Source organism: Felis catus, chromosome E3 (assembly GCF_018350175.1).
Source record: "Felis catus isolate Fca126 chromosome E3, F.catus_Fca126_mat1.0, whole genome shotgun sequence".
Taxonomy (NCBI): Eukaryota; Metazoa; Chordata; class Mammalia; order Carnivora; family Felidae; genus Felis; species Felis catus.
The window spans coordinates 23,795,983-23,810,697 of record NC_058383.1 but is presented as its reverse complement, the minus strand read 5'-3'; the positions used below and the strand labels follow the sequence as shown (position 1 = coordinate 23,810,697).

The following is a 14,715-nucleotide window of genomic DNA, read 5'->3' as shown; positions in this document are numbered from 1 at the left end:
CCACGCAGGGTGTATTCTTTTGAGTGTGGCTCCTTCTGCTCAGCATTGCATCTGTGATGTTCGTACACGTTTTGGCCAGCTCTATGTTTCATAGAATAGAAGAGAACAATAGAATATATTCATTCTCGTCGCCGGTAGTATTCCACCAAGTAGGGTAGACCTGATGGGTTTATCCATCACACTGTTAATGGACATTTAGGTTGTTTCCACTCTTTTCCTGGTACAGAAAACGGAAAAGCAGGGCTGCAAAAAATTCTTTAACGTGCATTGTCTCCCGCATAACGTCTTCACCCCCTGGGGGTTCTTCCCCTCATTGAGGGTAGGAGGAGGGTGGCCTTGTCACCCCCGAAGCCTCCAGGCTGAAAGTTCAGTCGGGCGTTAGTGCTGGGGTGAAGGAGGGAGGGCCCAGGGATTTTAGGATTGAGATGAGGTCCAGGCATTCATTTGGTGGGTGATGTCCAAGGGGAAAATCTCTTCCTGACTCAGGATTGCTTTTGGGTGGGGCATGGGGACTGATAACCCTCTGTGTGGTGTCTTTCAGCCCTTTGGCCGCGGAGCTATGAGGGAGTGCTTCAGGACGTAAGTGACTCAGCCTGGTTCTTGGGGCCCTGCCCGAATTCCCTCAGGCTCCTAAGAGCAGGGGCAATGCAACAGTTCTGGCTGAGAAACTGAGACAGTGGCCTCTGCTTTTTATAGGCCAAGCCTCTCTGCTCTCCCTTGGACCACATGATGGGCCTGGCTATGGGGATGGTCTCGGGGAGGACATGGAATACCCCACTAACCTCTGCTCGTGTTTGGAGGCCAAAAGATATGGGATAAGAGACCTTTAACAATGTCCCTTGGTCCCCTTCCCAGCTCTTTGAAGGGTGCCGTGAGTCAGGCTGGGTCCCTGGTGAACCCAGGTGCCCAGGTGGGTCCTCTGCTGCCTTTCCTCCCAGGAAGAAGCTCTCCAACTTCCTGCACACCCAGCAGTGGAAGGGGGCCTCCAACTACGTGGCAAAGCGCTACATCGAGTCTGTGGACAGGGACGTGTACTTCGAGGATGTGCGTCTACAGATGGAGGCCAAGCTCTGGGGAGAGGAGTATAATCGGCACAAGCCCCCCAAGCAGGTATGTGACAGCCCTACCTGCCACCTTCCCACACAAGGCAGCCGGAGACAGTGACTGGAGACCAGGGCAACAGTGGTACCAGTCACAGGTTCCCTTCATGGTTTTGGTGGTGTTGTTTTGTTTAAAAAAATTTTTTTTAATGTTTATTTATTTTTGAGAGAGAGAGAGAGAGAGAGAGAGAGAGAGAGACAGCATGAGTAGGGACAGAGAGAGAGGGAGACACAAAATCCGAGGCAGGGGGGCGCCTGGGTGGCGCAGTCGGTTAAGCGTCCGACTTCAGCCAGGTCACGATCTCGCGGCCCGTGAGTTCGAGCCCCGCGTCAGGCTCTGGGCTGATGGCTCGGAGCCTGGAGCCTGTTTCCGATTCTGTGTCTCCCTGTCTGCCCCTCCCCCGTTCATGCTCTGTCTCTCTCTGTCCCAAAAATAAATAAAAACGTTGAAAAAAAAAAATTAAAAAAAAAAAAATCCGAGGCAGGCTCTGAGCTGTCAGTGCAGAGCCCATCGTGGGGCTTAAACTCACGAACTGTGAGATCATGACCTGAGCTGAAGTCAGAGGCTCAACCAACTGAGCCATTCAGGTGCCCCTCCCTTTATGGTTTTAACAGTAGCTAATAATGATCATCATTTATTGAGCATGATGGGCCAAGTACACTGTATGCAGACTCATTTATTTCTAAAACCAGAGCGTGGAGGTTATTTGAGATTAAAATGCTTTTATCCCATTTATAAATGGGATCTGTTAGTCAGGATTTTTGTTTGCATGTGTTAGAAACCCACTCAAATGGATTTAATCCAAAAAAGGAAGTTTTGGCTTTATGTAACTGAGAAATAGGGCTGGCCACAGGTGCGGCTGGATCCGGGACCCAATAGGATATTGAGAATCTCCCCCATCTCTAGCCTTGGTGTTCTTCCTTGTGGCATCACTCACAGGCAGCTTCTGTTTGTATTGATGTGTCAGCCACTAGCAGCTGCAGGCTCACTTTCTGTCTTCTCAGAAACCTTGGTGGGATATGACAACACTTGTTTTTGCAGTTCTACTAAGTCTCAGAACTGGGTTTCATTGACTCTGATTAGGTCAGGTGCCTATTGCTGAGCCAATCACAATGGTCAGGGGAGGGAATATGCAGATTGGGGAGGCATGAGACTGCTCACCCATAGAGGCAGCGGTGTGTGTCCTTCCCCTAGACTATGTAGACTGAGGCTGGCGGCTCCTAAGAAAAAGTAGAAGGAGGGGAGAATGGATAGCATGTCTGCCCCTGGGGAGCCCCAGGCTCAAAGAGGTTAAGTGACCTGTGCAAACGGTCAGGAATGGAGCCAGGGCTCAAATCCAGGCTTTCCAAGCCCCTGCCCATTTGGCTCCTTCACTGGAGCCCCCAGGGTGTTTACTGACCCCAGGCCTAGCAGAATTTCCTGTTGCCTATGGGCATTTGAGGAAATAGCGCTCCGTGCCTCTGCCCTGCCTAATTCGCAGCTCAGCTCTCCTGTTGTTTGAACACCTCCTAGACACAGGACACTATCTCCTGGGAGCTTTGGGAGAGCTGCACTTCCAAGAATCCAGCAGAATTTATTGAGTGCCTGCTGTTTGCAGGGCCCTTGGTTAAGCGCACTTGGGGTAGACACAAGAAACCACAGTCCCCACCCACGGGGGCTGTGACCACCTCACCGCATGCCATCCTGGCCTCCTTTCTCTTCCTTCCTGAGCTTGTTTCTGCCTCAGGACCTTTGCCCTGACTGTGCCCCCGGCCTGCATCATTGTGTCCCCCACCCCTCCATCCTTGCATGATGAGCTCCTTCTAGTTCAAGTCTCAGCTCATATGTCACCTGCTCAGTGAGGCCGCCCCAGGACATCCTGAATGAAGTAGCCCTTCCTCTGCTGTCTCCCTCTCTCACATCATTCTGTTTGTTTTGGTTCCTTTTATTGGGAGCAGTTGGCGCCATCTGAAAGAGTCTTGTTTTTGTAGTTAATATTTTGGTTGCCTCTCTCCCCCAAGGACAGGGATGTTACCTGTCTTATTTACTCTGTATCACAGTCCCTAGGGGGTCACTAAACAGTGTGGTTGTTTGAAATGATAAGGGAGAAGGACATAGTTGTTTGAGAAGGAACAGGCTGTTCCCTCCCGGCCGCATCCCCGTAGTGAGCCCACTGGCCAAGCAGGTGGCGTTGCCATAGACTTCCTTGTAGGGATGGAGCCAGCATTTGGGGTGAGAACCTCTGAGAACCATCTGCTCCTTCCCTTTCGGCTGGTTCTCAGAACTGAGGCCAAGTTTAGGGCAACGCTCAGCTCAGGGCCTCTTCAGCCTCTATAGCTGTTGTCTGCCTGTCTAGCGACTCAGCCAAACGGTTCTTTGGATGGTTGTTTCCTTGGGAAACCCAGACCTGGATCCTTCTACGGTGGGTGTCATTGTGGGGGACGGGAGCCATGGGGAGTCAGTGTCTCAGGTCTTACCAACCTCACTTTATAAACAATTCACAAGACTTGCACGTTTCCTTCCCAGTATTAGACATGTGCTTGTTAAAAGAAATTCAGCAAGGAATGTGTATAATTCCCCATTGTAGGGAGAGAACCACTGGGTATAGTTTGGTGTTTATTGCTCTAGAGTTACGTCTACTGGTAATGATAACATCAGCAAACGTTGACAGACTCTTTCACGTATCAGCAGATTTCATTCTCACGCTACGTGTGAGATCCCATTCCACAGGTGAGAAAACTGAGTTGATGAACTGACTTGCCCATGTTCACAGTATTAGTGTAAGACACCTGCTTAGTTGCTTAGCATACAGACCCACAAATGTGTAGAAAGGCAAAATGGTTTCTTTCTCTCTCATCTGATGGTCCCATTTTGGTGGGGGGCTCAGAGTGGGCTGGTGCCTCACTTCTTTAAGTCATCCAGAAGCCTGGTTCCTTCTGTCTTATTTTTCTGCCTTACCCCAGAGTGTGGCCCTGGAGCACATGGCCAGGTCGACCTCACTGGGAGATGTCCACTCTATAGCCTCAGGAAGGCCAGAGGAGGAGGGGCAGGCTGGGGTTACATCATCACTGATGCTCAATTCCCATTGGATGAGCTTGGTCACATGGCCACACCTAGCTGCAAGGGAAGCCAAGTGATGTCATTCCTCCTGGGTGGCTGTGCATTGTGTTGGAACTCAGTTGGGGGCTATCTTAGTCCCTTTGTGCTGCTCTAACAGAACTTTTTTTGTTTTAAGTTTATTTATTTTGAGAGAGCATGAGCCGGGGGAGGAGCAGAGAGAGAGGAAGAAAGAGAATCTTAAGTAGGCTCCACACTGCCAGCTTGGAGCCAGACATGGGGCTTGATCCCACAAACCTCGAGATCATGACCTGAGCTGAAACTGACTGAGGTTGCTCGACTGACTGAGCCGCCCAGGCTTCCCCGGACTGGGCAACTTACAAATCACAGAAATTTATTGCTTACAATTTTGGAGGCTGGGAAGTCCAAAACCAAGGTGCCAGCCTGGTCACATTCTGGTGAAGCCCTCTCCTGGTTCATAGCCGGTGCCTTCTTGTTGTGGCCTCACATGGCGGAAGTAGCGAAGGAGCCCTGTGGTCACTTTTATCGGGACACCAGTCCCGTTCACGAAGGCTTCTCACTCATGACCTGATCCCCTCCCAAGGGCCCCGCCGAATAGCATCACCTTTGAGGGTTAGGACTTGAACATATGAATTTGGGGGAGACGCAGTTAAGCCATCACAGGGGTTTTCATTCTCAAAAGAAAAGGGGACAGTGGATTCTGGGGACACTTGGCCTGCAGAGAGCTGCTGACTGATGGAGCCAGGATTGGGGCCCAGGCAGGCGGCTCCTCCCAAGCATTCTGTGTCGGAGGCGCTTGCCACCTGGCTCCTGCCTGAGCTGCTCCCCTCCCACCAGGTGGACATCATGCAGATGTGCGTGGTGGAGCTGAAGGACAGACCGGGCAAGCCTCTCTTCCACCTGGAGCACTATATCGAGGGCAAGTACATCAAGTACAACTCCAACTCGGGCTTTGTCCGTGATGACAACATGCGCCTGACGCCACAGGTGAGGCCCCTGGAGGGGCGGGTCCCTGTGGGCATGAGGTCTCACCCCGAGGGGGCCCTCAAGCCTCCCGGAGTGCCCCGAGGTAGATTCTGTAACGAGACATGCCAGCCAGCTTCTGTCCCTGCAGAATTAAACAGGGCTCCTCCTTTATCTCTTCCTCTATGCAACCTCTTCTTCTTTTTTTTTTTTTTTTTTAATGTTTATTATTTTTTGAGAGAGAGAAAGAGCATGAGCAGGGGGCGGGCAGAGAGGGAGGGAGACACAGAATCCGAAGCAGGCTCCAGGCTCTGAGCTGTCACCACAGAGCCTAACGTGGGGCTCAACCATGAACTGTGAGATCATGACCTGAGCCGAAGTCGGACGCTTAACCGACTGAGCCACCCAGGCACCCCATATGCAACCTCTTCTTGCAGAGAAAGGCCCCACCATGGGCAGAGCTGAGGTGTTGCAGCCCCGCAGTGGTGGCTGACGTGTGTATGCGTAGTCCACAGCCTGGTCTCTTGTGGTTGGTCACCTTAGTCTTCCTGTCTCCCCCGCACCTGACCCCCAGGCCTTCAGCCACTTCACATTTGAGCGTTCCGGGCATCAGCTGATTGTGGTGGACATCCAGGGTGTGGGCGACCTCTACACCGACCCGCAGATCCACACCGAGAAAGGCACTGACTTTGGAGATGGCAACCTAGGTAGGTGGGGAAAGCCAGCCCGTTTCCATGGAGACCACACTCCCTGTGCCCCCACATCTCTCAGCTCTCCCTGCACACGAGGAAACTGGCTGAGGTGGTAGATCGGCCTTTGCAAGATGGTGGGGGTGGAAGCTTGGGACGCCTGAGCCCTGCCACTTCAGTGCCTGCCCTTTCTGTGGTTTTGGTGCCCAGCACTGCCCCGCCCCTGTCACAAAGCAAGGCGCTGCTCCAGACTCCCCTGCTCTGCCCGCAGGTGTCCGGGGGATGGCGCTCTTCTTCTACTCTCATGCCTGCAACCGGATTTGCAAGAGCATGGGCCTCGCTGCCTTTGACCTCTCACCAAGAGAGAGGGACACTGTGAATCAGAACACCAAGCTGCTGGTGGGTGCCCAGTGAGAGCCTGCTCAGGGGGACCGGGCCCTTCTTCTGCCAGGCAGTGAGCCGTGCTTCTCTGTGATGGCAGTCCAGGCCCTGCAATGCTTACTTGAAGAGTTTCAGGGCCAGAAGGATCTCAGCCTCATCCGTGGCCCTCATTCCTCCCAGGATCAGTGCACAAAGCCCTTCCGAGTGTCCCCGCTAACCCAGTACCTGGGGTCTGCTTGATTGGACCTATTTTGACCAGAGTGAAGAGCCCAAGTGTGTAGAGATAGTGAGGGAGGTGTGTGGTACATGTATTTGTGTGGCATGTTGATAAATGGCTGGACTAGACCTGGACCTGGCTCTTCGGGCACCTTGCTGTGTCCAGGATAGGCCCCCCGCTTTTACCGTGACCAGATGTAAGAGACTGTCAGGACAGACCAGCTTGGGATTCTGGATGTGTGGCCGCAGGTATGCCCCAGCTCAGGGCTGTAGAGTGTGGTTAACACTTTGGGATTGCTGGCTGGCTTTGAGCTCCTGCACCAGATGCCCCTTCTTAGAAGCCTTTGGGTTAATCCCCCACTGGTTATTTTTAGATTTCCTGCCAGTCCCTAAACAGGCATGTATGGGGGCCGTTGACTGAAAGGGCCTCAGGGTTTGGGTAAACAGCACGCTCCCGGAAGAGCCCTTCTCTCCCCAGAGGGCTCCTGTGTGACATGGGTGTCCGTTAATTCTCCAGCAATCAGCCAAGACCATCTTGAGGGGGACAGAGGAGAAGTGTGGGAGCCCCCGAGTAAGGACCCTCTCTGGGAGTCGCCCCCCCCTGCTCCTTCGCCTTTCAGAAAACTCTGGAGATGAGAACATGAGTGACGTGACCTTTGACTCTCTCCCTTCTTCCCCGTCTTCGGCCACACCACACAGCCAGAAACTGGACCACCTCCGTGAGTGACGTTTTTGGTCCCTGGTAGTTGTGATTGGAGGGGACAGGCACCAGAAAGAACACAACTAAACTGGCTTTCGCTTATGTTAGGAAATCAGATATGCTAATCAAAAAGATTCATGGCCCAGATGGTTGTATGAGTTTGTTTAATAAGTTTTCAAGACCAAGTCTTCCAAATGCTTCAAAAACAGGCCCTGTTTTAGATAACATTTTTTTCAGCGTGTTTCATGAAACTAGCAAAACCTTTACACCAAAATTTCACAAAACAGCAAAAAAAGAAAACTGCATTCCAACCCCACTTATAAATATGCAATACAGACATTCTAAATAAGGTATTAACAAAAGCTGGTAGTGTCTTTGAAAGAATAGTCCGTCATAATCAGATAGTGTTTTTGCAAGCATCTGAGAGTTGTTCAATATCAGGAAATCTGAACGACCTATGACTAGATCAGAGGAGGAAAACGGAATCATTATCCTCAAAGTTAAAGTGATAGAGTTTGCCGATAAAGTGGAGGGGAGGCACGGCTGACTCCAGGGTTTTGATCTGAAAAACTCTAAGGGTGGGGTGGCCATTTATTCAGCTGGGGGACGCTGTAGAGGAACAGAAGAGGAAGATTTTAGTGTCAAATGTCAAGCCTTTTAGACATTTCCACTAGAAGACCTTGGGTATAGTTTGAAGCAGGAGTTGACAGGCTCTCCTTAGAAGGCCAGAGAGTAAATATTTTAGACTTTGGGGACCTATGGCTTCTGCATTAGCAGCATGAATGTGGCCATCGACAGTATGTAAATGAGTAGGTGTAACTGTGTTCCAAGAAAGACATTAAATTTTCTATTTCGTGTAATTTTCACATATCTCAAATTACTATTCTTTTAATTTTTCCAACCATTTTAAATGGAAAAAAACCATTCTTAAAAACCATATAAAAATGGAAACAAGCTGGATTTGACTGTGGAAGCTCAGGGGAGGAGACAGAGACTGGGAACCACCAGGAAGGAGGTGGTTGGTTGTTAAGCCATCTGAGGCTTCTCCAACTTGCTCCAACTCATTGAGCCCCAGATATACAAATGGCCGTTCTTCTTTCACACCTGCACCTCACTGAAGGCCAACTGTGGCCCAGGCACGTGTGCCTCTAAGCCCGTTGCACAAGTTATTTGCATTACAGCCTTGAGGAGGCACAGGGGTGAAGCTACGTGCTTAGGACCCCACAGCCAGCAAGTGGCAGACTGAATAAGTTCTTGAGGAAGAACTGTAGCCCTCCAGGTACTGACAGCTTTCTTCCCCCATTTTTGCACCATTTTCAAAAAAATTTTTGAAAAGGCCTGGTGACAGGTGCGTTCAGCCCTAGATTGTAGTCAGTCTTTCAGACAGTTTTAATGGTAGAGCCAGTGCGTTATCTCTGTTTTCTCCTGCCCAGATTGGCCTGTGTTCAGTGACCTTGACAACATGGTACCCCGAGACCATGACCATCTGGACAATCACCGGGTAAGTTGGAGAGGGATCTCCCGGTCTGCTCTGGGCACTGCCAGGGGCCACAGGGAAGTGCGGATGACTCTCAGCCTCCTGCCCAGGGCAGTGGTGCCCTCTGAGAAGAGCTGGATCCATTGCAGTTCCCGGAGATGGTAGCAGAAGAGGGAATCCAAATTAGCAACAATGCAACCTTCTGATAAATGCTGAGCAAGCTCAGCCCTGGTGTGGTTTGGCCACATGCGTGTGGACAGCTGTCCTGGGGGGAGGGAGCTGTCCTGGGTTTCAGACGAGTGACTTATAGCACAATCCAGCGTGATGCCCTCAGGTTGGATAAACAGGACAGGTTTCCAACAGCTTCTGGGTGACTCTGCAGAAGCTGAAGGCACTGCATTTGCATTCAGGCAGACATATTACAGTGTCAAAGTAAAAACTCACAGGAATTTTAAAAACAGACTTTGAGAGGTGTCACCTGTGCCCAGACCTCAGGTGCACTTTAACTCGCACCCTGGGATCGCTCCAAAGGTTAAAGTTCACTCTTGACTGCTTTTCAGAGTTTTTGAGTGGAAGGAAAAAAATAAGCGTAAGACTGTTTCAAGAGTTTGATAGACACTCTATGCCTCAACAACCCGTGAGGTAGATATTATTTTTTATTCCATTTATAATAGATTTCATTCTGGAATTAGAATACATTTTAGAATTTCAGGGCGCCTGGATGGCTCTGTCGGTTAAGCATCCAACTTCGGCTCAGGTCATGATCTCACGGTTCGTGAGTTCGAGCCCCGCGTCAGGCTCTGTGCTGACCGCTCAGAGCCTGGAGCCTGCTTCAGATTCTGTGTCTCCCTCTCTCTGTGCCCCTCCCCTGCTCACTCTCTGTCTCTCAAAAATAAATTAAAAAAAAAAAAAAACTTAAAAAAAATAAAAGATCCAGGCACACCTGGGTGGCTCAGTCCATTGAGGGTCTGACTCTTGATTTTGGCTCAGGTCATGATCCCAGGGTTGTGGGATCAAAGTCCCGTGTGGCGCTCTGCACGGAGTGTGAAGCCTGCTTAAGGTTCTCTTTCTCTCCCCATCTGCCTCTCTCCCCAACTCTCTCTCTTTCTAAAATTAAATTTTTAAATTAAAAAAAATTAAAAGATCTGAAATAACTAAGACCTAATGTTAAGAGCGGACAAAGCCAGGTGACAGGTGCATAGGGGTTCATTTTATTATTCTCTGTTCTTAGAGGTACGTTTGAAATACTAATTAGTAGAACAAAGAAAGAAACAAAAGTGTGAGCCGAATAGTGATGCAGGTGACATGCAGAGATGGCCAGAACTGAACACTGGTAGACAAATGACTGAAGTTAGAGATTCTGAATTGTCCAGAAGAATAAAAAATGTGCCCCAGTTTTGGCAGAGGGCTCCATTGTAGTAAATACTGCACTCAGTGCTACATTTGTGTCCATGGGTCATACGTCATAAACCAGCCTTTGTTTTTCTGCCTGTGAGCCCCTCTTTTTAAAAAAAAATTTTTTTTAATGTTTATATATTTTTGAGACAGAGACAGAGCATGATCAGGGGAGGGTCAGAGAAAGAGAGACAGAATCTGAAGCAGGCTCCAGGCTCCAAGCTATCAGCACAGAGCCCGATGTGGGGCTCGAACTCACAGACCATGAGATCATGACCTGAGCCAAGGTCGGACACTCAACCGACTGAGCCACCCAGGCGCCCCGAGCCCCTCTTAATAATAGATTGGTCTTCCTGTGGTCCATACTCTCAGTGAGTAACACCTCACTTCTTGCTCATAGCCCTTCATTGTAGGCCCTATCATGAATCCTCATGGATAAGGAAATCGCTGTCCAGGGTCCCAGCTGGCAAGTCACAAAGCTCAGACTTGAGCCCAGGCAGTCTGGCTTCAGAGCCCAAGGTCTTCGCCACTACTTTGTACTGTTTCCTTGTCACCCAATCAGCAATACAGAGGGAAGGGGATGTTACTTGAAGTGATAGGACAAAGGAGAGATAGCAAATGGCTGAGTGTCCAGAAGTAACCACCACTCAGAGGACCACTGAGACCCTAGGGCCATCTTCTCTCCACAGGACTCTGAGAACAGTGGGGACAGCGGATACCCCAGTGAGAAGCGGGGTGAGCTGGATGACCCAGAGCCCCGAGAACATGTAAGGAATTCCTCCCAGGGAAATGAGACCAGAGTGTTCTGTTGCCTCATTGTCCAGGGGGACGGAAGGGTGGGGATTAATGTGAGTGCGTTGTGAGAACATAATAGGTAAATTGATACCCAAGATCATTTCAGATAAAAATAAAGGCAGGGCAGAAGATAAAACAGGGTTATGGGGACCAGAAAGTTTAGTAAAGGGACAAGTATGGGCGATTACATAAGACTGAAAATGGCAGACAACTCTTATGAGGAAACTGGAATCTAGGGTGCTGGGTAATAGGCTGGAATGGTGTGGGCGGAAGGACGCCGTTCAATGTCTGGTGTTCTGGCCATCCTGGGGAGTGCGCTGGAGGACACTGGTGCGGGTGGCTCAGGCAGTGTCTGCCACTTAGAGGTTTTCCCGTGTGCCAGAGTTGAATCTGAGCATCCAAACCAGTCTTGCTGAGAGCCCTTTGGTCTCAGCTTTGTTACTGCGAGTAAAGACCTATTATGGGAGCTTTGGTAAGGGGAAGGAGGTTTTCTTGGTACTTACCCGCCACGATCCTGTGCCTTTGAGTCATTTCCATCTGTGCACACAGGGAGGGTGAGAGGAAGGCTGTGGGCACACCAGCACATTGGTCCTGCCTGTTACCCAGCATTCTCTCTTCTTGGCACATGAGTTCCAGCTGCCCCTCCTAGAGGCCAGGCCTGTCCCTTGGGAGCAGGGTCTCCTGGAGGGGGCTGAGCCTGTCCCCTAGGAGGAGAGTCCCCTGGAAGAGGGTCCCCTGGGGAGGAGGGCAGGACCAGTTCTTGGGAACTGCTCTTTGGCTCACTCTACCCTTCACCTCCCTCAGGGCCACTCAAACGGTAACCGGAGGTACGAGTCTGACGAAGACAGCCTGGGCAGCTCCGGACGGGTAATGCTCCCTGAGGCAGCCTTATCGTGACCACGTGCTTGCCTTTTCCAGCCCCTGTTTCTCCTCCCTGGTGTCACTGCTGCCTGCCCAGGTGCCTCACACATCAGCTAAAGGAAGATTGTGCAAAGGAGCCAGTCCCCTTGGCAAATACTTTTGAGCCTCTGGACTGGGCGGGACACTGGGGGATCTGCGGAGAGGCATAGACACAAGTAGGATAGCCCATCCTGGAGGGGGGACTATAAGGGCCACGGCTCACATGGTAAAGTAATGCCTGTGTATAAGTGCCTCAGAGAATTCATTCATTTACTTATCAACCACCCAGTGAGACCGGCTAATGTTATTCATCCCCATTTTACATACGAGAAAACGGGGCTCTTAAGCAGCTTTCCCCAGGTCACCCGGCAAGTGTTTCTAACAAGCATCTTAGAAGCTCATTATCATCAGGCAGATGTGGGAAGACCAATCCTCGGGAACCCTTCCTTAGCTGAACCAGAAACACACGTTGAACCTCTCACCCTCTAGTCTTTGTGAGTCTCCCACTTGCCAGGTCCTTCCTCCTACTGTGGTCACATCTCCTCAAAGCCCATCTGCTCCCCCAGACTGGCCCCCTGTGGCACCTCCCGCGGGAGCCTTTCCCAGTTGCCTCAGCAGGCATGACTCTTGCTCCGTCCAGAACACAGAGCATTTACCACGTGGTGTTTACCGATGGTGCAAGGTCTCAACACAGTGTAGAGCAGGGTTGTTTAACCGAGGTGCCATTGACATTCTGACATTCTGGGCTGGGCCCTTCTTTGTCGTGGGGGGTGCCCTGTGCATTGCAGGATGCTTAGCGCACATTATATGCACGCAGCTGCCTGGCTCGGTCCTGCAGGGACCTTTGGAAGAGGATGTCTGTAGCTGGAACATGATGTGTTTTCCAAACCTATTCCCCGAAGCTTCCTGTGGATGCACAGAGGAAAGCCAAGTGGATTTGCTGCAGGGTCTCGAGTCAGACTTTTCTGGCCCATCATGTGGGTCACTGGCCAAGGAGGCAGCTTACGGTCCAACCTCCCCAACCAAATCCTGCTTGATAAACGAGTGGGAAACACTTTAAACTGCTGCAGTCCATTCCACTGGCCTTTGTGTCCTCGTGCTATAATATTCCCTCAGCGCCCGTAAATTGGCAGGATTTGAGGGATTAGAAATGGAGCTGTGTTTGTCCAAGAAAATTTGATACCTTAAGGTTCGCCCCCTGCATCTTGCCAGCCAGGCTCACGCGGTAGGAGCAACTGACGGCTGGTGGTGGGGCCTGCGTCCCCAGCCCCTCATTCCCTGGCCTGTAAACTTCCGTGCCCGGTTCCCTCTTTCAGGTGTGCGTGGACAAGTGGAATCTCCTCAACCCCTCCCGCCTCCACCTGCCCAGACCTTCCGCTGTGGCCCTGGAAGTGCAAAGGCTTAACGCTCTGGACCTTGAAAAAAAAATCGGGAAGTCCATTCTGGGGAAGGTACGGTGGTGCCCGCCTCAGAGCCCTTTTTCCGCTGACCCAGAGCCCAGCTCACGCCTCTGCTCCGCTAATCGCTTCCTCCCGCAGGCTGGCTGGGCGGCCCTGGGTGCTTCTGCCCAGGCAGCTGGGCCAACAGCCAAGTCTGTGTGGTAGGTCCATCTGGCCATGGTGCGCTACCACGAGGGCGGGCGCTTCTGCGAGAAGGACGAGGACTGGGACCGCGAGTCGGCCGTCTTCCATCTGGAGCATGCGGCCGACCTGGGCGAGCTGGAGGCCATCGTGGCCCTGGGGCTCATGTGCTCACAGCTGCCCCACCACATCCTGGCCGACGTCTCTCTGAAGGTGAGGGGCGGCAGGGACCCAGTCGTGGGTGGGAGGGGGTGCTCAGTCATCGTCCTCTCCATCCTGCAGGTTTGTGCATGCCCCGGAAACTTCTGAGCCCCAGTGTGGGGTCAGGCACTTGCAGGTTAGCTGAAACTGGTAGGACTGGGATGTGCCACTGGGGAACGAGTGCAAGGTGACAGTCGTGATTCCAGGCAATTATGACATGGCATGATGGGAGAAACAGAAAGTAGTGGTGGAAGCAGATGGGAAGGGCCCTGAGTGGGTTTCACAGGGTCGGTGAAACCCCTGATGGCGGGTTCCGTCTGTATCCTTGGTGGTGAGAACAGAGCCCGATGCCCAGTACATATTCAGTGTACATTTGTGGGACGGATGAATGAGGTGACCTCTGAGTTAGGCCTAAAAGCTGAGTGGGAGTGAGCCAGGCAGAATGTGGGAGGTGAGCTGTCCAGGCAGAGGGGGCAGAGGTGACAGGATGGTCAGAACTGGAACTTCATTCATTTGCCACTGATGTGAGCAACTTCTTTGCTGAATCAGATAATGGTTTTAAACTACTGAAACACAGGGGCACCTGGGTGGTCTAGTTAGTTGGTTAAGCGTCCAACTCTTGGTTTCAGCTCAGGTCATGATCTCATGGTTCATGGATTCAAGCCCCACATGGGGCTCTGCACTGACAGCGTGGAGTCTGCTTGGGATTCTCTCTCTCTCTCTCTCTCTCTCTCTCTCTCTCTCTCTCTCTCTCTCTCTCTCTCTCTCTCCCTCTCTCCCTCCCTCTCGTCCCCCCTCCCTCCCTCCCTCCCTCCCTCTCTCCCTCTCCCTCCCTCCCTCTCTCTGCCCCTCTCCTGCGCACCCTCTCTCAAAATAAACTTTAAAAAAATACTGAAAAATGTTTCTTCAATTTTCTGTGCTAGTCACAATGTCATGTTTACAGATGTGACACACTTGTAAGTTTAATCTGCATTATGAATGTTTTCTCCAACTCTTGCTTTCCATCAAGACCATCGAAAAGAACAATCAAAGTCTGATCTGTAGGTGGGCGCCTGCCTGGCTCAGTCAGAAGAGCATGAGACTCTTGATTTCAGGGTCATGAGTTCAAGCCCTGTATTGGGCATTCAAAGCCCCATGTTGAGCGTAGAGCCTACTTAAAAAAAAAACAAAAAAGAGGGGTGCCTGGGTGGCTCAGTCAGTTGAGCATCCAATTTCTGCTCAGGTCATGATCTCATAGTTGGTGAGTTCAAGCCCCACATC

The 14,715-nt window shown here is 51.3% G+C and overlaps 1 protein-coding gene across 1 annotated transcript in view; it reads left to right on the top strand.

Moving 5' to 3' along the window:
• Positions 1 to 14,715, top strand: part of EEF2K (eukaryotic elongation factor 2 kinase) — a 64,496-nt gene that overhangs the window by 36,667 nt on the left and 13,114 nt on the right. Inside the window, exons 5-15 of the mRNA XM_045047418.1 lie at positions 542 to 579; positions 939 to 1,110; positions 4,996 to 5,145; positions 5,696 to 5,828; positions 6,082 to 6,209; positions 6,925 to 7,126; positions 8,541 to 8,608; positions 10,669 to 10,746; positions 11,579 to 11,641; positions 12,991 to 13,125; positions 13,279 to 13,467. Coding sequence (XP_044903353.1) covers positions 542 to 579; positions 939 to 1,110; positions 4,996 to 5,145; positions 5,696 to 5,828; positions 6,082 to 6,209; positions 6,925 to 7,126; positions 8,541 to 8,608; positions 10,669 to 10,746; positions 11,579 to 11,641; positions 12,991 to 13,125; positions 13,279 to 13,467 — 1,356 coding nt within the window. The remainder of the gene's footprint in view (positions 1 to 541; positions 580 to 938; positions 1,111 to 4,995; positions 5,146 to 5,695; positions 5,829 to 6,081; positions 6,210 to 6,924; positions 7,127 to 8,540; positions 8,609 to 10,668; positions 10,747 to 11,578; positions 11,642 to 12,990; positions 13,126 to 13,278; positions 13,468 to 14,715) is intronic.